Below are 23419 nucleotides of genomic sequence, written 5' to 3' on the forward strand. Positions count from 1 at the left end.
TATTATATGTATTAAAGATGAAAAATTATTCTTTGTTATCTATCTTTGTTTGATCTATTCATCGGCATCAATAAGATATAAGTATTATCTATGTAAAGCTCTTTGGAGGCATTGGTATATATTTTGCAATAGTAATAGAAACTAGAGGTACTGTTAGATAGTAAATTTATTTAGATATTTGGATTACAATTAAGAAAGCAACTCAACATCATCTCCAAAGATTATTGGCTTTGTATGATAAGTAATTATAACTATTTTCTATTCTTAATTATTTTAATGAATTCTTTTAAGATGTTATAATTATTAGTGATGATTATTTGAAGAAATTAGGAAATATTAATTTATTGATTGTTGAATGGCCTTATCAAGGTCACTCATGTACTTGAATAAATTGAAAGTTGCATGAATCTTGATCCAATTTATTTATGGATTTGATGAAGTGTTCACAATTGTAGTTTATGCATCAAACTCCACTATCTAGGTATATTTTTAAAAATGTACCTCTATTAAGTAACACTCAAATATAAATATTGGAGTTTGATTAATATATTCATCAATTCCTTGATCTTTTAATCTTTAAAGATACAGCTTTAGATTCTTATGCTCATTATCTATGTTAGATTTAGAATAATTTGGCATTAGCTTATGTGTTCACAATAACACTTTTTAAAGTAAAATAACCTCTTAGATATAAGATTAATAATATTTTAGATAATAATAGAATTTTATTGGTTGTTATAAAGGTTGATGAGTACCTTTTTGCCTTGGTTAATAATATGAGAGTACTTTATGACATATTATCTAGATTTGTAACATTTTTAATATCATTTTCATTTTGGTTATGTTAACTTCCTCCTCACACCACTCATTACAAGTAATTCTTAATTGAAGCTATCTTTTAATTGAATTGAGGAGTGAATTTTTACTCTCACATATGTATTAAGCTTATTCAATTTCAACCTAGTTGATGTCGACTTTGTGTCTTAGAGGCTTCTATTTGCCCTTACAAAGTAGCTATTTTTTATAAGAAGTATTATATTTGAGGCTCCATCTAGGATTGTTTGACTATATTTTTTACATTATAATTTCTCCCCTAGTCTCTACTATTGTAATGCCTTCTCATTTGCCAATTCACTTTTTAAAAGTAACTCGTAGTAGCCTCAATATAGTATGAAGAGTGACTACAACAACTAATCTTGGATTAGATGATGATTACTGATACACTACCAAAGAATAGTCTAACATTTGTTCTAATATCAATGAAACATGACAAGTCTATCTCAAGTATCTAAGACTCTTCTAATCCATAGCAACATAAAACTTCATCACAAGATAGGAGAAATTAGACTAGAATAAAATTAAATAGAATTAAAAAAAAATGAGATATGGAAAATAAAACTCAGCAAGCAGAATAAGAACAAAATAAAACAAAACATAAAGATATAGACCTAATTGTATTAAGAGAAAAGATCCAAAGCCATAGTTAACCAGATGCTCCAAAAGGCCTTAGTTAGTCTTATTTATACTTTACTCTACCATCTTGGACTTTCTAGAATGTTCTTAGATAATAGATCTTATTTAGATAACTGTCATAAATTTCTCCTAGAAGGTTTCATGGTAGGCCTTACATAAATAACTATCCTAATTCCATTTCTAGAAGGTTCTATGGTGGATCCTACCTAGATAACCATTCTAAACTCTTTCTAGAATGTTCCATGATAAATCCTTCTTGGTTCACTAACCTAATCTCAATTCTAGAAACTTCAATAACTCCTCAAACGTGATTCTAACTATCTATTTCTATGTGTCAATAATTCAAATATCTTATCTATACCATGTTATATCAAAAGTATTTGCTTACACTCTAGAGAAGATTCTTTCTAAAGAAAAAATCAAGTATATTGTATCTCAAACAGTTAACAAAAACATGCTTGTAGCAATTGGTCTTCTCAAGTAACTAAAGAGTAGCAATAACATTAGTAACATCAACAATGCAAACTATGAAGATCTTATTACTAAACCTCTTGATAAGTTTCTTGATGGAAGAGTAGTGAAGAAACAATAAGAAAGAGTAAATCCATTTGATACTCCTAGAGATGTTACAAGTTCTTTTATCAAGCTTTTGAGCATACTCAAATGACAAGGTGCAAATATTACAACTATCAAAATTAAAGACAATCAATCGTCATTATCATTTGTATGAAGGCTACTTAAAATGTACATATCTAGCAATTTAGAGAAGAATGGAAAACAAATAATACTTGATTCTACACTCAAGAACGTCTTTTTAGAAAGTCAAATATAAAAGTTATACAATAAGAATAAAGGAGATTTTATAACACAAGGTCAAATACAAAAACTAACATTTCTTTTGGTAATAAAAAGTACTTAATTTTTTAATTTTTATTTTATACTTTTTTATTCTAAATTTAATCTATACTCTCATCTGTTAAGGTCACAAATCTTGATATCTTTCTTTGATAGAACTATCATTTTATCATCATACAAGTATCTAATAGCCATCATCTTATTATCGATCTTAGCAAATATGATCTTGGTGTTTAGATTAACATTTATGATTTCCTTATACTCAGTAGATCATAGCTTCATCTTTGCTAGTGATCTCTTTTGGTAGTCCTTTGTACCAATGACATCATGGAATGTATTTATATGCTTCTACTTAGTGTCATATAATCTTTAGGAATAAAACTCTTTTCCTACAACAAACCTTAGGTTTTTTAGCTAAATTATAAACAAGATTTAAAAGAACACTTAAAAGAATTTTTTTGAATTGTTTTGAGGGATTTGAGTACATAATGCCTTTGTAAAATTTTTATAAAGTACGGGTTGTTTTATATAACTATGTTTAATGCTGGATAAAAATAAGATTTTATTTCAATAAATATTGTGAATTTTGTAATATTTCTATAGATCAAATTTTATAAATTTGTAAAAATAATTGTATTAAATATATGTTATAGAATTCATCTTAATTTGATGGTCAAATCAAAGGTAATTGAGATTCAAATGAGTTAGGATCTTAAAATTTGTATTTAGAAGGGTTGTGAAGGTTTTATGATTTTGAACAATGTATCAATTAGATTAAAATAAAATATTTTTTTTAAAAAAATATGTCCAAATAGTTGAATTATTCTTGTGCATTAAAAAAATAATTAAAAACAAGTAAATAATTCAAGAAGAAGATATCATTGCTCAAAGGTTTACATTGAAGCTAGAGAAGGAAGACGATATTATATTATAACACAACTATATAATGAAAGAACCTAATTAAAAAATATAGTAAAAAAATATAGATAAAAATTAGGAAGGTAATATAACCATTTAATGTTAATATTATCTTTTTGTAAAAAAAAGGTTTTTATTTACTTTCTATAGCCATAAATAAGGCAAAACAAAATATATTAGAAAAATAAATGATATACCCATCTTTAGAAGAGAGTTAAGAATATTTTTTAGTAGCTATTACCTTACAAAACCAGAAATTGATAGTTGAATAGGACTAGTTATAAATTAGAGGTGAAATTAGACCTAGAGGCACAAAACCATGCTCCTATGGCATTTCTAGGGTTTTTTGGCAAGTCAAAGAATGGAATTTGAGAGAAAGATAGAGCAAGAGTCTTTGGGCATTGATTTTGATTTATTTGAATGTATAATGAATTTGTAAAGGCTTTGCAAAAATAAGATTGTTTTAGGGTGACTTTGGATTTTTTTGAAATATGAAGAGTTCACACTTTGAAGAATTCAATGAGATTGATAGATGATCTACAAGTGCAATTTTATGATTGTATAATTACATGTGTATTGAATATGTGTTTTAAGTTTGAACTTAATTGAATGGTTCATTTAAAGTTTATTGAAATTCAAAAATAATGGAGTCTTGATAATTGGAGTTTAAAAGACCAATGAGGGTTTCTAAGATTTGTTGCAATTTACAAATTGAATTGAAATAAACATTTGGACATTAATAGTAGACTTGGTTTCTAAAAATTGTGAAAAATTTGAGAATAATTGAATATTATAGTCTAGAGATTTTGGTGCTAAGTGAATGACTTCAAGATTGAAGAAGAAATTTGGCCAATACTTGAGCAAATTCTAAGATTTATATCCTATTTGGTAAGGTCAAGCTTTTTCAAATTTTTTGTGCTTATTTTCAACAAAATAATTGAGAGGAATAAAAAAAATTGAGTCAAAATCTATAATAAATGTCTTAGTTGTTGAGGTTTGAATTTGCTATAGAATTTGGTTTAGGATTTAGAATTTCATTAGAATTTGAATTAGGATTTAGGATTTATTTAAGATATTGCAAATCCTAAATAAATCCCAACCAAATTTGAAATTTAAGATATTGCTTAAATTTAAAAATATTCATATATATAATAACTTTTTGCTATAATAATTCTAGAGGCAAATAAAGCTTAATAAATATTTATAATCTTAAAATTTCTAATACAATTGTTTAAGCTTTTGCAAGGATTTGTCCTTTTATACTAAACCAATTACCTTCAAATAAAATAAAAAATTATATTAAATTTATTATAAATAGTAAATTTATTAGAAATAATACTAAATATTAGAAATTCATTTAAATATGTGGTTCCTATTAGTTATTTTTTTAATTAAAAAATGAATAGAAATCAATCAATTACTAGAAATAAAAGATTATCAATTTCATACCAGAAAAACATAATTGCTTACCAAAATTTTATTTGATTTTTAGGAATAATTATCCAGCAAAACATAGCGTGAAAAATATAAAAATAAAAAATAAAAAATAAAAATTTCGAACTTAAAAACATGCACCTATGATGTATGTATTTGAATTATTCTGAATGAAACAATAAAGAAGAAGCTTCTCAGATGCAATGCAGCCTCCGCGGAGCTCGCTCACCGCACGCCGACGACGCCGAAGGAGCGCAGGTCATCACATTGCAGAGCATTGCATTGCATAAAACTGGATTTGGATTTGTGGGATCCTGCGAGCGAGGATGATGGAATGCCTACCTGTGTAGTCGACGTCGCACTCTTCGGCGGAAGATTTAACCTAGAATTGCGGATTCAGCAGCCAGACTGGATTCCCACTTCATCGTTTCCACACAGTCCAACTTCTTTTCGATCACGGATTCCGGTGCAGATGCGAAGTAATGTGCCCACTGCTGCTGTAATCGGAGTTGGAACGGGAGAATGCGGACTCTCCGCAGCGGATTTGGAGTTTTTCGGAGTCTTTCAGGGGGTTTGAAGCTGTGGAGGAGGCATCTCCCCTTCCAGCTGTGAGTGCTGCGTGTTGGCAGACGCCGTGTGTATTTGTGGAGTAACGGAAGTGGAAGCTGGAGGGTATGGTAGAGGACGCGAGACAGCCCCAATTGGAAGTGCGAGTGCGGTCCCTGGATGGCCAGCAATTGCAGCTGATAGTGCCCCCGCACTTCCGCGTCGCGGAGCTCAAGTTGCGCTTGCAGGAGCTCCGCTGGCCCGCACCTGGGGTCACTCAATTCCATCTTTTTCATCGTGTATGCTTTCTCTTCTTGCTCGTTTGATCTGAAGCAGCGATTCGTCACATGTTTCGGATGAGTACCGCAGAAATTTAGTGCTTGGTTCAGGGTTTAAGGATTGGGATCGCCTATTCTCACCATGGATGGTTTACATGGTGTTTCTCTGGGTTGGAACTTAACATTGTGGTAGATAGACTGAGTAGGCGGTCGTGTCGTAAGAAGTACTCTCGCAAGCTCATCGTCTGATTCGCATAATTGACAAATCTCTTGGCGATCTTGGCAGGGTGTAAAACTCAATGTGGATGCTACAGTTGCTTCGCTGTCCCTCGGCGGAGAATTTATAGTGCTCATCACTTTTACGAAGAAGAATCAGAAGACGCAGGCTGGTCTTCAATCTTCAAACACCCAATTGAGCTCGGGCGTCCAAGCTCCATGCTGCGGAGGGTTGCAGAACGGTGAAATCCGTAGTTTGTCGGACGAGTCTTCTGCATTACCTGGGATTTCACATGGAGATTGGCTGAATGGTCACGCTCTGTCTAACGCAGCAGCCGAACCTCGGAATATCCATTCTCGTGCCTCAGATGAAACCTGGTTAGCAGTTGCCGCAGATTTGGCGTCCTTCCATACCTCTCCTCCTAAGGATCCAACTCATGCGAGAGACGGTATTAATCTTGCCTGCTTCACAATCTTTGTCGTGACTTGACTAAATTTACTCTACAGTGGCCGTTTTTGTGAGCCTTTGTAAACGAATCTTAAGTGGAAATGCAGATGGAACCGACATCGACAACCAGCGAGAACAGGAGGTTTTGGAAGGAGGTGAAACAAAGCAGTCTACTGGAAGAGGGAAGACGAAGAGGAAAAATGAAGACCTTGGAGGACCTTTGCCACCGGCTGCAGAGGAGTTAAAGCGGGTGTTCACGGCACTGAATACTGTGTATGGATTCCTTCAGAGACAACGGATGCAAGCGACGTGGGCAAATGTGAAGCAATCAGTGCAGCAGCTCTGCTTTCAAGCAGGTGACGAGAAAATGTGTCTCCAAGCTGTCAAAAGTGTAGCCATCCTCTGCCCCAAGGCAAGTCAGCCACATCTCTAGCTTGTATGTTTGCCATTCTCGATAGTGCAGTATATGATAGACCATTGCTTGGCAGTCGAAGTATCTAATGAGAACGGTTGCTAGCTGTGTTTTTATTCAGCTATTCATTCGTGCAAGCCTATGTGAATACATCCTATCTGAAGTTCGACTTTGATCCGCAATGCGCACATCATTATGCTGTTTTTAGATACTCGGATTATGCGTAGGCTTCAGTGATTTGTTGTTTCTTCAAAGGTGTGCTCAATGCGGGTGGTTTATAATTTACTGGTTTTGTTGAGTATAGTTGATGGTGCTAAGTAACATGTCGGAGGAGGGTGACGAATCGTCATTCAGCATTGATATGTTCGACAACTCTAAGTTAGATAATTTAGTTCCAAACCAACAGCCCAATCTTCCTGTTCATCAGTTGCAAGAGATTGGGCCTGGAGATTACTTACCTGGTGGAGGTACACTTTGTGTGACTATGGTTCTTCACATTTGTTGTGTGGTCCTCTTACTGTGATTTGTAGTAAGAGTGGAGAGAGACCTGCAAGCATTTAGAGTATAATTGGGCAAGTTCCTAAGCTTGGAAGGGGGTTGTATGGACAGACGGGAAGCGCATGACTGATAAGCAAATGCGTAATGCTATTGACAGGCGCCTGAAGGCTTTTGATGGGCTGCTTTTAACCGTGTTGAAACAAATTCAGGTTTGGCATGACTTCATGAAATGTACCATTCAATCGTTTAATTTATCTTTGTTTGTTTGTTGTTTGTCTGTTTGGGTTGCGTAGAAATTTCACGCTTTCAAATGTTTTTTTCGTCCTTAATAATTCTAGTGATGTTACTGATGTGTTTTTTCAGTGCTTGCAACAGGCAAGTTCTGAGTTTCAGAATCTGGACCTGAAAAAGATGACTGTAGAAGAGTTTTTACAAACTGCCAAGGCTATAACGTCCCAGGATATCAGAGATTTGTCAAAGCCTGGGCTATCCTCTGCCTTGCCACGACTCCCACGCCATCACAAGAAACTTACGCGCTGCTCAGTACGTTCACATTCCATTGCGTCAGCTGAAGACGAAGTGATTTTATTTGTTTAAGTTATGTCTACATGATAGTCTTAATTATTAAGCGTATCCCTATCAGATTCTTGGCGATTATTGTGTGATCTTTGTGAACTTGCAACGTGTGTTTCTGGGGTACTGAGCGTTTTTATCCTTGGCTGTTAACAACCACAGGATATCTCTGATATGAATGCGGAAGAGATGCTACGTCATCTGAAAGATAAGCTTGGTTCTCTTGGGCAGGTGCACTCATCTTTGACATAAAGCTTATTATAATGTGACCTTTAATAATTGTGAACGTATTTGATCTCAGAGGCTCAGCCTGTTCCTTTCGCTGTTTGTAAATTCTTCAAGGTGTTTGATGTGAAACTGTTGATCTTCCTGTTTGTATATATATTATGCTATGCTAAACATTGAATGCACATTTAGTCCTATGGAAAACCTCAGCTTTTGGAAACTGGAAATGCTTGAGTGAATTTGTTCTATTGGACTTGGATTTTCAGATTGTCCACTGCGAAAAATTAAAAGCACGTGCAGCATCTTATGGGGAGCTTGAAATAGAGCTGTCTCAGTTCACCGAGGAAGCACTTGGGCGAATGGGTATTACCGAACTGTATACGCATCAGGTGAGGAGGCTGCTGTAAGAGTTTCTACAAGAAATGCTTCGTGTGCATGTTCCTTGCGTCCACTTTGCTGAATGTTCAGCGATCAACGTTATGCAGGCTCATGGAGTAAATGCTGTGAGGAATGGGAGGAATATTGTTGTGGCCACGTCAACTGCAAGTGGCAAGTCACTGTGCTACAATGTACCAGTCTTAGAGGAGCTTACGAACAATCCAAATGCTTGTGCTCTTTACTTGTTTCCTACTAAGGTATAGCACTTCCAACGCGGGGTTTACATTCTTATAAATTTTGCGTTGGCGGTAATGTGCAACATTTTTCAATTTATTATGGCCCTGAGTGATAAGTTTATACTGCATCGTTTTGAGTTTGTGATTATGAATTTGAGCTCCAAAATGGTTGATAAGAGACATGCGGGGTGTTATACTTGAGTTCTCAGGCTTTAGCTCAAGATCAACTGCGAGCACTACGTGAGTTATTCGGGGAAAAAGGCAGCTCAATTGGGTTAGGAGTATACGATGGAGATACCAATCATGATCTCCGTCTGAGGTTGCGAGATTCGGCTCGTTTGGTATGGTACTCTTGTAGTCTGTGCATGTATTAGAGTGACCTATGACCTCAGATGCTTGGAAACCCTGAATCAGTATGAGCTGAACAGGTACATTTTGACTACATCAAAACTGCTCACTAAATTCCTTGGTCTTGCTTTGTGCAGCTCATTACAAATCCAGATATGTTACACGTTTCCATCATGCCATGTCATCGCCAATTCGAGCGGTTTCTCTCTAATCTAAAGTATGCTTATTCCTTCACACCTTTCTCAGCAACAAGTCGTTAACGCTGTGACATGGATACTGCTATGGCTAACTTGTTTGTGTGTTTTTAAATTTGTTTTACTCCTTCCTTGTTATTGTAGAAGAATAATACATAAATGACAATGTAAATAATCTTTCATGTTATCCTTTGTTTGTTATTACGTCGGACTCACTACTGGCTTTGTAAGAGAAGAATGTAGTCTTTATACATCAAGACTTGTCGATATCTTTGATTATCGTGTCAAGTGCGGTGTTACAAAATTGTACTCATTTTCAGGTTTGTGGTGGTGGATGAGGCGCATGCATACCGTGGAGTATTTGGCTGCCACACTGCTCTCATATTGAGACGCCTACGTCGCCTGTTACATCATTGTACGTTCTTGTTTTCATCGATCAGTTCCAAAATGCATTCTCATCATGCAAGCGCAGATAAGCTGAAGGTTGATAATGGTTCATTGTTTGCAGTGTATGGAGCCGAGCCCAACTTCATAGTCTGCAGTGCTACTGTCGCTAATCCGCGTGAGCATGCTATGGTATTTTCATTGCTCACCTTCTTTTCTTCGGCTAAATGCGTGTAGTTCCCAAGAGAAAACCTTCTTGCACAATGACAGTTAAAATTTGTGCCTGGCCAATGCTTGAAGGAACCAATCAAGTATTTTCCATGCAACGGTTCTTTGAAGAAGACAACCTGTTTGTGTGGCGACAGGAACTGGTGGGGCTCCGCGAGGTGGATGTCATCCAAGGTGATGGTAGCCCTCATGGAGAAAAGACATTTGTTTTCTGGAATCCGCCGATTGTTTTCATGCCAGTAAGCATTTTGAATCCCCCGTCAAGAACGATTATTATTTGCGACTGTGGAAAATTCGGTTCTTCTCTTTTGCTCCTGCTTTTAAGTTTAGTTCTTCGAACATGTTAACAATAAAAAAATGAAACATTAATATCACTTCGATCTTCAGTAGATTAAGCAGTATCAATAGGCTTCCTATGGACAAGTAACCCAGTTCAAATTTCAAATCTCTCTCCTTGTTCACGAGAGATTTTTGAAGATCGACTAAACAGATACTCAACCCATCAATGTGCTGTGGATTAAATAACTATTTAAAGAATGGAGTCTCCTGTTGGGCGCCTCTGCTTTGAGTCATCAAGGCGTTCCTTTTGTTTTTCTGTTCATATTCAAATGCAGGAGTCCATCTTGTTCTACGTAGAGAAGTAATTTCGAGGTTGCGCACGTTGATGATATTATGAAATTGGTTTGAGCTTGTTATTCTACCATTTTCTGATTGGTTCTGAAGTGTGTCGTTACTTTCTGGGAAAGGGTTCAATTCATTTGTTGTATTGTAGCCTTACGCAGATCGTAAGAACAAAAGACACAAGCCTTCAGCTAAGTTGGATCGAGGTGTTATTCCACATGCTCAAACCAGGCGTGCCAGGTCTGTTGTCTTAGTGCTGATTACATTCTTAGCGGAGTGAGATAGATTATCATCCTCAGGTTCCTTAGCGTGATCTGTAGCCTTCGAAGTGAATCCCACAACGATGGTGTTGTATCGGCTATGACCTCATTCCTCATGTGCACCTTCTGTCTTGGTCAATGAGTATGCAGCCCCTTAGTGGAGGTGTCATCACTACTAGCAGAAATGGTCCAGCATGGGCTTCGCTGCATTGCTTTTTGCAACACTCGCAAGTCGGTCGAGTTGGTCCACAATCATACGTAAGCTCCTCTTTCTCAACATGAACCTCGAAATTAGAAAATTTCCACCTGGTTTAACACCATGTAAACCATAAGACTGCATATCGTGCATCCTGCACTTACCTTGATAGTATTCTTGGTTTGAGCATGTCTATGAGTTTTATCCCTCCATAGTTCTCTTGTGTTGCCCTCAAACTTTGTTTTAGGGCTCGTCTGACTCGTCTAAATATTGATTGTTCACTACAGACGAGAGATTTTAAAAGAAACAGCTCCAACATTGGTAGATACTATTCGAGCATACAGAGCAGGCTACACTGCGGAGGTTAATTTTGCAAAGTTGAAACTGTAATCTTGTACCCTGCTTGATTAGGCATCTGTATAAACTTTTACTGCTCTTTGTTGTCGATAGAGCGATAGGAACAGTTCCATGTTATCAAGTAACTGGTGTATTGGTACAGTCCCGACGAGAAATTGAGAAAGACCTGTTTGGTGGTCGGCTGCGCGGAGTAGCTGCTACTAACTCATTGGAGTTGGGGATTGACATTGGTAGCTTGGATGCTACACTACATTTGGGTTTCCCTGGATCTGTGGCAAGGTAATCAAATTTCTGCTGTCATCACTAGGCCATGACTGCTAGTTCCATTTGAGACAATTAATTGGTGTTCAGTCCACGAGGCGGTTGTCTCAGTTCTGAGCTGCTCTTTAATTTTTAATCAAATGTTTTATTTTTCTCTTTCGCTGAGTCTGCTGATTGAACTATTCAGCGATATTATACTGCCTGACATCGACTGTCTTTCATTTGGTTTTGCGTTCCTAATGCACTAAGTGAATCTCAAGATTAATTGGTCATTGCAATAGCTTGTGGCAGCAATCAGGGCGTGCTGGTAGGAGAGAGAAAGCTTCACTTTCTGTGTATGTTGCATTCAGCGGACCACTTGATCAACACTTTATGAAAGCACCTCAAAAACTGTTCAATGAACCTATTGAGAATGCGCAAGTGGATGCCAGTAATCGACAGGTTATTATTTTCTCAAATTCTAATTCTTTGGCAAGTTTGATTGTGTTATACCACCTACGGGATTTTTTTTTGTAACGAATGTTAAATTTGCAGGTACTGGAGCAGCACTTGATGTGTGCTGCTGTGGAGTACCCAATTCACATCGAACATGATAAAATATTCTTAGGCTCTGGTACGCAATCTGGTATAATGAAGCTGGTGAATGAAGGCTTATTGGGACGCCACCCAACTAACGGTCCACAAGACAGTTCATGGCACTACATTGGACACGAGGTAGAAACCTCATGTACAATTCTTGCAATTTGAGTTATAGCCCTAAAGTTACACTTGTGGGACAATAATTTTCTGTTGAAAAGTTGAACCAAAAGCTAATGATAGCAGCGTGAACCGACAGAAATCGCCATCTCAGGGTGTAAGCATCAGGGCTATATGTACTGAAAAGTACACGGTCATCAATCAAACCACAAACGAAGTGATTGAAGAGGTGGAAGAAAACAAGGCGTTCTTTGAGGTGATTGTCAGTCCAATGTAAATGCAATTTTTGCTTCTCGCAAAAATATATTATGTTTTGAGTTCAGTTGCAGGCGGAGCTGAACTCCCGGCCCTATGCAACGGTACAGTCTTGACTCTCTTCCTTAATCTTGCAGGTGTATGAAGGTGCCGTCTACATGCATCAGGGCAAAACATTCTTGTGCACAAAGCTAGATACTGCTGCGAAAGTCGCTTTGTGCACCGAAGCAGATCTTAAATACTATACAAAGACCAGGGACTTCACAGACGTACACGTGTTAGGTGGTGAGCTGGTGCGTGATTTCATCATTCCACTAGTGCACTTAAACAATTTCTGGTCTTTCCTTTGGTAAAGTCGCATATCCTCATGACAATATTTTGTGATGTGCAAGCATACTAATGCTGAAGTGTCCCTGTATATGTCGCTTTGTGCAGGCATATCCGGCTAAAGTGGTTAAAGGGAAATACCCGATAACCACAGCCCAGGCTAGTCCCTGCAAAATCACGACAAAATGGTTTGGGTTTCGCCGAATTTGGCAAAGAACCAACGTGACTTTTGATACAGTTGACCTCTTTTTACCAGAAGTGTCATATGAGTCACAGGTTCGGCTTCCAGATGAGATAATATAAAATAAGCTCCTGTTATGATTTTATAGGATCTGAAGTAAATGAATCATTTGTTCAATACTCTGGTAAAAAGATTACAATGTCATGACCAATGAAAGCTACTCTCTGCCAACGTGACCTGCTGAAAAACTTCCTTATGACACAGGCTGCTTGGATTCGAGTGCCACATCTAGTTAGGGGAGATCTGGAGGCGGAAGGACTTTCTTTGCGTGAGGGCATACATGCTGCGTCTCACGCACTTCTCAACATTATACCCTTGTATTTATATTACTTACTTCAACTTTTACTCAAGAGCTTTCAAACCTCTTAGTCGTGTTTAATGTTTTTGATAGCATTATTCATCCGATTCGACTTTTAGTATGTAATGCGTGAGGGCTTTAGCTCGCATTGTGTATGACCGTTATTATGCATTGCTTCCAAGCCTTCCAAATCTACTTTAAAGTTGATGACGGATTCATGAGCACTCCCTGTTGTGTGTCAGGTACATCATGTGCAATCCACAAGACTTGGGCTGTGATTGTGCTAATCCTAACGATACACGCTATTACCCTGAAAGGCTTCTTCTGTTTGACAAGCACCCTGGAGGCATTGGCATTGCCGCTCAAGTGAATACCTGTGGCTCTAGAATTTTGAAAGTTTTCTGTCCCGTCATCTCTTTTGCTGTCTTGAGGTGACAATGGAACTATCCTGACTGTTCCATCTATCCTGACTTGCTGCATAGGTACGTCCCATGTTTGCTGAGCTACTGCAAGCAGCTCTGGAGCTCCTAATTGCTTGCGAGTGTACCACAAGTACTGGATGTCCGGCCTGTATCCAAGTATATTCATGCAGTGAATACAACGAAGTTGTAAATAAGCGTGCTGCCATAGTAATCCTGCAGGTAATATTCGTTCCCTTTCTGCTTATTGAAGATGCAATTTTGAAACTAGGAAAAAATGGTGACTTTGTCATTTCAAAAATATTTTACCAGTATGATTTATATTGTGGATGTAAATGTAATCTGGATAATCCTCAGCATGGAATGTTAAGCATTTGATTCACTTTTTTAGTCGTTGCCATATTTGAAGCACGTGTATGTCCCATAATCATTACATTAAATTTGAATCGCGTGAGATTTACCAATCGCTATCAGCTTAGTTTAATTAAACTCATGTGCAGCAGTTAATCGTTGTAGCATACCAAATTTAGAAAATATAAGAAGTGTAGATGAATGGTAGTTTTTTCTTGGTGATATCGCTCCTCTGTAAGCTTGTATTTCATGGGTACACCTGACTTTGATCCATATCCTGCGTTTTTCAGGGTGTGATAAAGGCTGAAGACATGTACCGGGATAACAAACAGGAAATTTCGTGTCCAGATGATGGATTTTTGAAGGAATCTTTCGTGTAATCAAGGCTATTGTCGCATTTTGTTGACTGTAGGTCTTCATCTCAGATACTTGTTGGTTACTCGGCATTTTCTAAACCATGTTACTGGCCTAAGATTTCTCAGTAATCCACTAATTTTTCATGTTATCCGATAATTGGGTTGCACCGAATCATATCTGCTGTGCTTCTAAGATTTTGCCCTTGTCTATCAGAACGAGGCTAAGTCGCGTACACAATCATGTCACTTTCATGAGGAATGTGAGGATTGTGTATTGCATACATTATAGTCTGATAAACACATGCACAGCAGCGAAATATGTTTGACACTGTTGCTAGTCTACATCAAGTGCTACATCCTCTAGTCGAGACGATTTTGCGACGACGGAGTGCGCACAACTGTGGAAAGGTACCGGGCAAGATTGGAGATGAACGGTGTGTAAAAGAAGTAGCATGCAAGAACCCATGTCACCGTGCTCTGCACGAACGCCAAAGCCATTTAATCATCAGCAGCCAGTAGTCAGAAGTATCACCAGGGAAAAGAACAAAGAGGTCCAAAATGCAGAACAAATTGTGCAACTGCGGTATTGTGAAAAGTTACTTTACCTCACCAAAAATCTCGATGTTGCCTTTGGGGTAATGCCAAAGACCGAATAGCCTGTACAATACTCACATTCACAAAATCAGTGTATTTAAAATTTGATCCTACTTCAAAGAAATATTATCTAGGCCTACAATATTTGGTTGAGAAATGAAATGCTTACTTGTTAATGGGGATTTCTGCAAGGGGGCATGCAATGCCAACCAGCGTGGCAAGCCCGAAACCCCACCACGTGTTGTCAAAGAGGAGCCAATTGGCCTCTGCCAATGCAAAGAGTGTGTAGGCCTCAACGTTAAAAGGTACGCCCCCTTTGTAGAGCTCCGCGCTAACCTCCAACAAGGTCGCCAATGTTCTGCATAGAAATTACAAGAATCTTGGATATGTTAACGTGTCCGTTTATGAGTTATCAAATCGAGAATTATGCAGCAATGGACGGATTTCAAATATGACAGAAGCTAAAGCAATGGTCGTAATGCAAGTAACCAAAAAATCCTGACTGCCACGACATACATAAAGGAGAACACCACTTTCTGCAGGTCTGCAGTTGGCAAATTTCCTTTCCGTGCGAAATATTTGTCAAGAACAAGCTGCAAAACTCCCACAACGCTGTAGAAGACGCCGAGCATCGGGAACACCTGACACCAAATTAGTCCACATGAAAAGCATATCAGAAGCGTATCAAAGGACTCTTCCTCAACAGCGTAATAGTACACGATTTCTTTCACTCCGAAGTGCATATTGCAGTTCTCAAACATCGAGAAGCTTTGCTTTTCACGAGCTGCCAAACCCATCGTCCCCCTTCTCCATTCAGTAAGCATCTCTCTGCCGGCAATAGAGAAGTAGAATCCACTGACCCAAATATTGGTATGAAGACCAACAATGTCGATTGCTCCAACATCATAAATTTGCAGCTGCACGCGCGAGTGGATGCCATCCAGTGGCGGGCCGAGCAAGAAACCCAGAGCAAACAAATATAAAGCCAATTTCGGCCAATCTTGCAGAATGCCTCACCCCTTATTACCACGTCAGTACCATCGAATCCTCCCCCATCTCAAAATCTCCCAACATGAAAAGTCATCTGTCGTCCACAACTAAAACACACTTTGAGAAAGCTTCGCAGAGGGAATTGGGAATTGGGGTGTACACTCCTCACCTGGGGAATCCTCAGAGATAGGAGTCGCAGCTTCTTGCAACTCGCTCCCCTGTTTCTGAGCCCTACAAAAGAATCTCTCCATGTCACCCTCCCTCAGTGGCAAGCGTTGCAAGCTTTGAAATGTGGAAGGGATCAAAGCAGCAGAGAAAGACGTCGAAATCGTCCGCTGGGGTGACGCCTGCGAAGTGGAGAAGCGACCCACGCAAACAGGTGCGATCCTGGCGCGGTGCGGTCCAGCTCTTGTAATACCGGGGTGAACGCTTAGTAACTGCCCCGCGCTTCGTACGAGCACCATTGCCATCGCCAACGATGCTCGCAGACCTCGAGCTATGCACGAATCTGCACAAGTGTGGCCCAAATTCAGCTCCAATTTTGCAAATTCCGCAGCCTGATGTGGGCAACTGGAGTCCCCGTGTGCTGGCTTCTACCTCGAGCCGTAGAATGCAAAGCAGCTCCAGATGAATGAATTTTCGTGGTGGATATAGATTCAATACATTCATAGGTTGTGGACAAATGCATTCTTCGGTATTGGATGAATAGTGCTTTGGAAATACACACTAGATCTTCAATTCGTACAGGGTGAAAGCACCGAATATCATTCAAATTATCATTGATATTTTTTATTATTATTACATACCAGCATTTATTACTACCCATTGTAAACTGTTATGTAAAACAGCTGAATTTAAACATAAATGTGGCACTGTGAAGCGTAAAGAAAACAAACACGAGCAAATAAAAACATAGAATGAGTGAATACTAAGTTTTACAAGCATCATTTAATCTTATGATTTGTTGAAAAAGAACCTTCAAATGAAATATGCAAGAAAAGTCGACAAAGTTCCTTCAACACGGTGTTCAATGAAGAGTGCAGAATAGGTGCAGAAATGAGCATCAAAACTTGGATTGAAAGAGGATGCAAAGAGAGCACCGAAACTGTGTGGCATGGATTGCACCGACACCAACATCCAATGTATGGAATGTAGATGAATCTTTGAACGTCAGCTCCAACCAAGCTCGGCACCCACACATACACACACACACACACAATCATGAGGAGCATGACCAGCACCGCAGCATCTGTAATCCCTGTGCTTGCTGCAAACGGATGCCAATTCCGAGCTCTGAGTGCTGTGCTTCTATGGGTACACGCTTCTCCGTTATCTTTTGTTCAGTTCTTTCGTTCTTTTGTTTTTCCATCCACCTGGCTCTTATGTGGGGTGTTTCAATTTGATCGTGATGCATGTTTGTTGTTGGTTAGGGGGATTTTCAATTGTGGGTTGTGTTTAGAACTTCGTGCAAAGTCGTGATATGTGTTCCAGTGCAATGGAGGTGGTGTTTTTCCTTGTTCTATGAAATTCTGTAGGTTTGTCTTGTACAGTCAACTTGGTTGTGGTTATGGAGTATGCGGCTCGTTTTGCACCTTAAGACGAGGGGCCAGCTGCGAATTGCAACTCGTTTCGTGTTTGGCCTGAGAAACGTAATGCAGTTCCGTGGGTTTTAGCCACTGCGGTGCAAGATACCACGGGGTTGTGTGCGTGGATGTGGGTATTTGACGAAATTGGAAAGGTCTCTTTGGGGAAAGAGGTAGTAAGCTCTTTGATCGGCTAGAGAGGAAATTTCTTCAGAGGGGGGATTAGAGAGGTGAATATTGTTGAAAATATATCAGGTAGCATGCAGAGTCACTTAGAATCCTCAGTAATGGAGGTCATGTGCTACCTGGAACATTCCTCACGCTTCTTTGATAGAGTGTAGATTTGGGCGGTGGTTGTTCAGGGGACGCGGTGCGGATTGTGATGCAGACAATAAAATGAGTGTACGACGGATTGGCAACTTACGACGCCTCACATGCTGTCTACGACCCTGTTCTTTTCACCAAGTTCAACCGGGTGCTGCTAGATCTTTTGTTTGCAATCCAGATCCACTTGTATATTCGAAACAAGCTTTGGCCTATTCCCGTTTTGGATTCCTTTGTCATCCAACCGGTCCCTTGTCTCGGTCTTTACTTTCAAGTAGATCTTACAAAGTCATTACTGCAGCCATGGCGTCTGATTTCCAATCTCAGTGGGCACGACGACCTCATTCGGAGCCTCCCCCCAAAGCTCCAAATGGTGGAAAGGTTTGTGCTGCTCATCTGGAAAGGTGGCTATTAAAATGCACTTCTGATTTTCATCTAATGTCTATCAGTGACTCATATTTCCTGCAAATTAGCACCTTATTCTGCAGTCTTTAAGCTTAAGTAGACAATGTGCAACCTAGACCCTTCAGGCAATGCATGCATGTGTACATTTACGTGCTGGCCATGCATAAAAAGTCATATAAGCTAAGCTATGGTAATGTTCGCAGTACAAAATTGCAGTATGCCAACTTTGTGTTACGTCTGACAAGGAGACAAACATAGCCAATGCACGTGACAGGATCGAGGCTGCTGCTGATAAGGGGGCTCAGCTCATTGTTCTTCCTGTGAGCCCTTCACCCTTGGATAACTCAATATGAGGATTCTGTATGATTTGAAATGTTGAATCAGAGCGCTGTAGATCTGGAATTCAACTATGTGACCTTTACTGTCCCAATTGTCAGGATGTACTTCGGAATGTAGAAAGTGGGCGTTTTCAGCTCTATGCATAGAAAATTGGAAACATCTAATACTTGTGTGTAGAGATAGGTCTTTTCAACACATTCGTTAACATAGATTCCGCTGATGTAACGCGTTTGTTAACTGTATTTGGTTAAAATGTGACTCAATAAAATCAAAAAAGAGTGTGGGTGCGGCAAAGAGAAAGATGTTATTTTATGTGATAGCAGTTTGCTTTCGCTTCTGTAAGTCTGGATCGCGTGGCTGGCAAGTGCGCTGCAAGTACCAGCACAGATAATTCTGTCTCCTTGTAATGCCAGCACCTAACCTGGTTAATTTCTGTGCCTGTTGTTTTTTAGGAAATGTGGAACTGTCCAATCTCGCATGAAAGCTTCCCAATATATGCAGAAGAAATTGATGCTGGACTTGAAGTATCTCCATCTTTGGCCATGCTGGCTGATGTTGCAAGGAAGAAGAAGGTCACCATCGTGGGTGGATCTATACCTGAGCGAAGTGGTGGTAACTTATATAATACTTGTTGCGTCTTTGACAGAAATGGTGATCTGAAAGCCAAGTTCCGCAAGGTACTGGACACCCATGCTTACCTCACTCTGTGCACTCAAATGAGCGCAAGACATTTATACAGAGAAATCAGGACAATAATATTGGTCTTCAATGAGCTCGGATAACCCTGCTCAGTCATTCTTGTACCTGCGATGCCTGAAGCTGGGGCAGATGAAACAAGTTGATTAATACTATTTGCTCTGGTCAGGTACATCTATTTGACATTGATATACCAAGAAAGATCACATTCAGAGAGTCTGATACACTAACTCCTGGAGAAGGACTCTGTGTTGTTGACTTGGGTGAGTATCTGTACCAGCTGATGTCTGCAGAGAAAATCTTTTTTATTCTTCTTGTTTTTGAGGAATTGCTGTGTGTTAGGAGATATTAATACTTTAATATGTTGGGGAGTATTTCACTCTACTCACGTGTTAATGCGTGCAGATGTTGGGCGAGTCGCAGTTGGAATTTGCTATGATATTCGCTTCCCTGAGATGGCTATGTTGTATGCTAGTCGTGGTAGCCCATTCTTACTTTCCTGTTCTTTCAGCAGTCATAACTTTATAACCATGCGCACACACAGAATCCCTTGGCAATTTATTACAATCTCAGGTTCCTTCATTGCGTTGCTGGATGTATAGGGGCACATATTATATGCTATCCAGGGGCCTTCAATATGGTCACTGGTCCTCTCCATTGGGAACTGCTGCAGAAAGCCAGGTTGTCTGTCAACTTCCAACTGCCTTTTTTAAACACCTTATTCGTCTCCATATGTAGATACCACTCTCGTCTGAATTTGTAGTAGCTGAAATTTAACGTGTATTATATTTGCTGGTGCGTCGGGACGATGAATTTTCCGTGTTCAGAGCTGTAGACAACCAGGTACATTTCTGTGCTCTATTTATGCTTATTCCTTTCCATTAATCATCAAATTTAAGAGTAAAAGGTCAAGAGATCAAGAGATACATTCCCAAATAGGTTCGGGATACTTAATGCATTCAGATTTTGAGAGCAACAGAAGTATTTATTAATTCTGAGAAAGCTTTGGCTTTTAGTTTTTGGTTTGATCACATGGTTAGTATTGGCAATGGCTGCTACAGATATTTGTTGTGACTTGTTCACAAGCCCGAATTCCAAGCGCTGATTATACTGCGTGGGGTCATTCCACTGTTGTCGGTCCTGTGAGTCTTTTCTCCTCCCTTGACATAATTTAGCAGATTTTTTATTTTTTGCTTTGACTTTTGTCAAATTGAAAGTCATACATGCCGGTTCATCAAGTCTTTTTGCTGTTTTAAACTACATTCTATGTAGGATCAGCCTATATAGTAATCGGAGTTCTTGCATTTTGTATTCGAAGAATCACGCACTAAGTTTTTGTAGCAATCTGTGGGCACCAGAAGGTTGCTGATGTATATTTTGGTTGGCTATGTACTAAACAGTTTGGCGAAATTTTAGCTACAACCGAGCATGAGGAAGCCACCATCTTTGCAGACATTGATTATTCTGAACTTGACACAAGAAGGTGGGATCTGTTCTTCGTCCAACTACAAGCATCTTATAAGTGATTTAAACTATGATACACCACCTTAGAATGGAAAATTATTCTGACATTAAATCATGGCATTCTTCGGAACATAATAATTTGCATGGGGCCTTATCTAACTGCTCAGGTCTCGCACCTTGGCACCCACTCCGGACACAGTTGTCCACTGTCGTCAGCGTTGCATTAGTTCAGCACTTCTTTTGTTTATGTTTTGAATCACAGCTTTTTCTGACTGATTCTTATTCTCCCTATTTTGCAGACAAAACATGCCACTTGAATTCCAAAGGCGGGGCAACCTTTATCATCTCACTGATGTAACAAGAAAAGAACTGGTGAAATTCTCTTGAACTTATGAACGGACAGTTATATATTTGAAGGAACTAACCCTGTCATATCTTGCACCTTCGACCGCTGATTTGCTCATTAGAAGGATTTTAAGGTCATTTATTTATGTTTATTAAAGACTTAGTGCCTCGTTTCTCTGACTCTGATGTTCTCTTTGTACAGGCAGCAAACCCAATGAAACAAGGATCAACAAGTTGACTACTAAATGCCATTATATATTTGGCAAAATATTGAGTCGAAGTGTAAAAAATGTTTTGTTAATGTTTGTTACAATACCTTATCATGAAAGTGCATACATGTCGTAAATTTGTAAAACAATATATACTTGATAGTTTTAAATTGCCTAAGATCTATTTGTATGATTTTGTTTTCAATTATTATCTTTCTTATAGTTATTATTATTCTTGGTATTTTTCTTTTTTCTTTTTTTTCTTTGATACTGAGTACACTAAAAATTCAAAAATTCAAAAAATCAGATATAAAAATTTTGACATTTTTTTGGGGCTTGATCATCATCAATAAAGATAGATTTATATACATGCCAATATATCTATCTATCAAAGTATACACACAATTCAATAAATACCTTAATAACTTTAAATAATTATGAATTTATAGTCTAGGATCTATGTATTTTTTTTCTAATAGGTTAATAATTGTAGTAGATATTATATATATATATATATATATATATATATATATATGTATATACATGAAAATAAATATAGATATATGTAATATATTGTATGTGTGTATATATATATAGAAAAATATATATATATAAAAGTAAAGAGTTGTTATAGCTAGATTCCAATGTTGTTGAAACCACATCCCATGTAATCATCTCATAATCAATTCTATCCATCTTTGTGTATTATTCCATGTTATCAATTTTCTTATCTTATTTTTTATTTCCATCTTTTATTTCTTAATTCCAAAATTAATCATTACATGGTTTAAAAGATATGGCTTTAACAATCCTTTATATATATTAAAATGAATATTATTATATTGAATTGTAATAACATTGTGGCCTATACATGCAATTTTTAGACCAAAATTCTAAAAGTCAATTCTTACACTTCACAAGAAAATCAATTACTTGACTCAATTTTTGACGATCAAATAAACTGAGTATCAACTTCTTTACCTCATATTGTAATCCATAAAAAAATTGGCTAATGAGTGCAATATTATCTTATTTTGTTGAAAATTTTTAGAAAGATACAAGAGTAATAGTAAGTCATACACACACACAAGAGTAGTAGTAAGTCATACACACACACAAGAGTAGTAGTAAGTCATATACATAAGAGGGTTTTTAAAGAGAGAGAGCTTCACACCCAAAAATCTATTGATCTGGTTGTGTCTTTTATACAAGAAGAGAAAAGAGGAGAAGATAAACAGTACTTCTTCATTAGACTCTAAATACTATAGCTATGGTATTTCTTGTAGTCTACAGTAAATATTATGGAGAGCGCCGGCTACATTTAATGATCTCAACATATTTGATATCAATTGCAAGTTGTCAAAATTATAAAATATACAATGTTACAAATTGATTTTTTTGTCATAAAATATGGATCTTGTTTGTTCCAATGTAAACTACATTATATTCTCTATACATAGATCAAAAATTTGCTAAATGTTTTTTTAAATTATCCAATATTGAATCATGTTATTGAAAAAAAATATAAAAACCATAATAACATAGAATCAAAAAATAATATTCCTTGTTTGTGATCTTAGAGCTAGCTGTGGAATCACATTACAATTGTCAATTGTATTTAAATGATGAATCTTCAAAACTTTGATCTTATACCATCAAACTTCTCAAATAAGATAATTCTTGGTTTTCTAGTTCTTAAATGGTATTCAACCATGGAAGAAGGAATATGATTGGTGCACATGTTACAACAGCTCCAATCATCTATATATCTTTATTTTTTATCATTCTTATTTTTTTTGTGGTAGTAAATTGAATTGATGTATTGTAAGTATTAATTCTCTCAATCATTCTTGCATTTATGCCATTACACTCTTCATTTTGACAAGATCTATTATAATAAGTTTAAGAAGAAACAAAATATCTAATATTGCTTAAGACAAATAAAAGAAAGAAATTGAGAACAAAAAAAATAATAAAAAAAAATATCAATTTTACAAGAAGTTAATTTTCTACTTCTAATATGCTTATGTCTCATTAGGAAGAAGGGATAATCAACTCTTTATCAAAAAAAAGACAAAGCTCTAATATTATAAGTATATTCTTGTCAATCTATCAAAGATAAGTACTAGATGAAAGTAAATAAAAAAGTGAGACTTTTTCAAAGAAGTATGAAAAAATAAAAACAAAG

The 23419-nt window shown here is 37.6% G+C and overlaps 3 protein-coding genes across 7 annotated transcripts; 2 read left to right on the plus strand and 1 right to left on the minus strand.

The window, feature by feature from the left end:
- Positions 1-5354: 5354 nt before the first annotated feature.
- Positions 5355-14439, plus strand: LOC112282248 (uncharacterized). 2 transcript variants are annotated; one of them, XM_024519653.2, is made up of 27 exons: positions 5355-5525; positions 5791-6169; positions 6276-6580; positions 6885-7047; positions 7190-7287; positions 7442-7621; positions 7814-7882; positions 8143-8265; positions 8362-8511; positions 8700-8831; positions 8976-9055; positions 9353-9447; positions 9541-9608; positions 9782-9883; positions 10417-10505; positions 10676-10783; positions 11009-11084; positions 11221-11357; positions 11621-11780; positions 11874-12053; positions 12175-12291; positions 12428-12583; positions 12726-12893; positions 13063-13175; positions 13399-13522; positions 13639-13797; positions 14217-14439. In XM_024519653.2, the coding sequence occupies exons 1-27, from the start codon at positions 5355-5357 to the stop codon at positions 14304-14306; spliced, it is 3792 nt and encodes a 1263-aa protein (XP_024375421.1). In that variant the 3' UTR covers positions 14307-14439. The 2 variants fall into 2 exon arrangements, with proteins under 2 accessions (XP_024375421.1, XP_024375422.1); XM_024519654.2 differs by having other exon boundaries at positions 7454-7621.
- On the minus strand, positions 14249-16418 carry LOC112282250 (uncharacterized). Its single transcript, XM_024519665.3, has 6 exons — positions 16036-16418; positions 15737-15876; positions 15393-15517; positions 15046-15234; positions 14888-14939; positions 14249-14759 (listed from the first exon to the last, which is right to left on the minus strand). The coding sequence occupies exons 1-6, from the start codon at positions 16334-16336 to the stop codon at positions 14643-14645; spliced, it is 924 nt and encodes a 307-aa protein (XP_024375433.1). The 5' UTR covers positions 16337-16418; the 3' UTR covers positions 14249-14642.
- Positions 16419-17081: 663 nt separating this feature from the next.
- LOC112282249 (omega-amidase, chloroplastic) lies at positions 17082-21463 on the plus strand. Of its 4 annotated transcripts, none has more exons than XM_024519662.3 (13): positions 17082-17180; positions 17812-17924; positions 18075-18154; positions 18382-18498; positions 18970-19194; positions 19383-19476; positions 19619-19693; positions 19816-19894; positions 20041-20056; positions 20275-20355; positions 20614-20696; positions 20977-21049; positions 21225-21463. In XM_024519662.3, the coding sequence occupies exons 2-13, from the start codon at positions 17846-17848 to the stop codon at positions 21258-21260; spliced, it is 1038 nt and encodes a 345-aa protein (XP_024375430.1). In that variant the 5' UTR covers positions 17082-17180; positions 17812-17845; the 3' UTR covers positions 21261-21463. The 4 variants fall into 4 exon arrangements, with proteins under 4 accessions (XP_024375430.1, XP_024375424.1, XP_024375431.1 ...); XM_024519663.3 differs by lacking the exon at positions 17082-17180 and adding an exon at positions 17402-17622; XM_024519656.3 differs by having other exon boundaries at positions 17812-18154.
- The last annotated feature ends 1956 nt before the right edge of the window (positions 21464-23419 follow it).

Source organism: Physcomitrium patens, chromosome 5 (assembly GCF_059467195.1).
Source record: "Physcomitrium patens ecotype Gransden chromosome 5, ASM5946719v1, whole genome shotgun sequence".
Taxonomy (NCBI): domain Eukaryota; kingdom Viridiplantae; phylum Streptophyta; class Bryopsida; order Funariales; family Funariaceae; genus Physcomitrium; species Physcomitrium patens.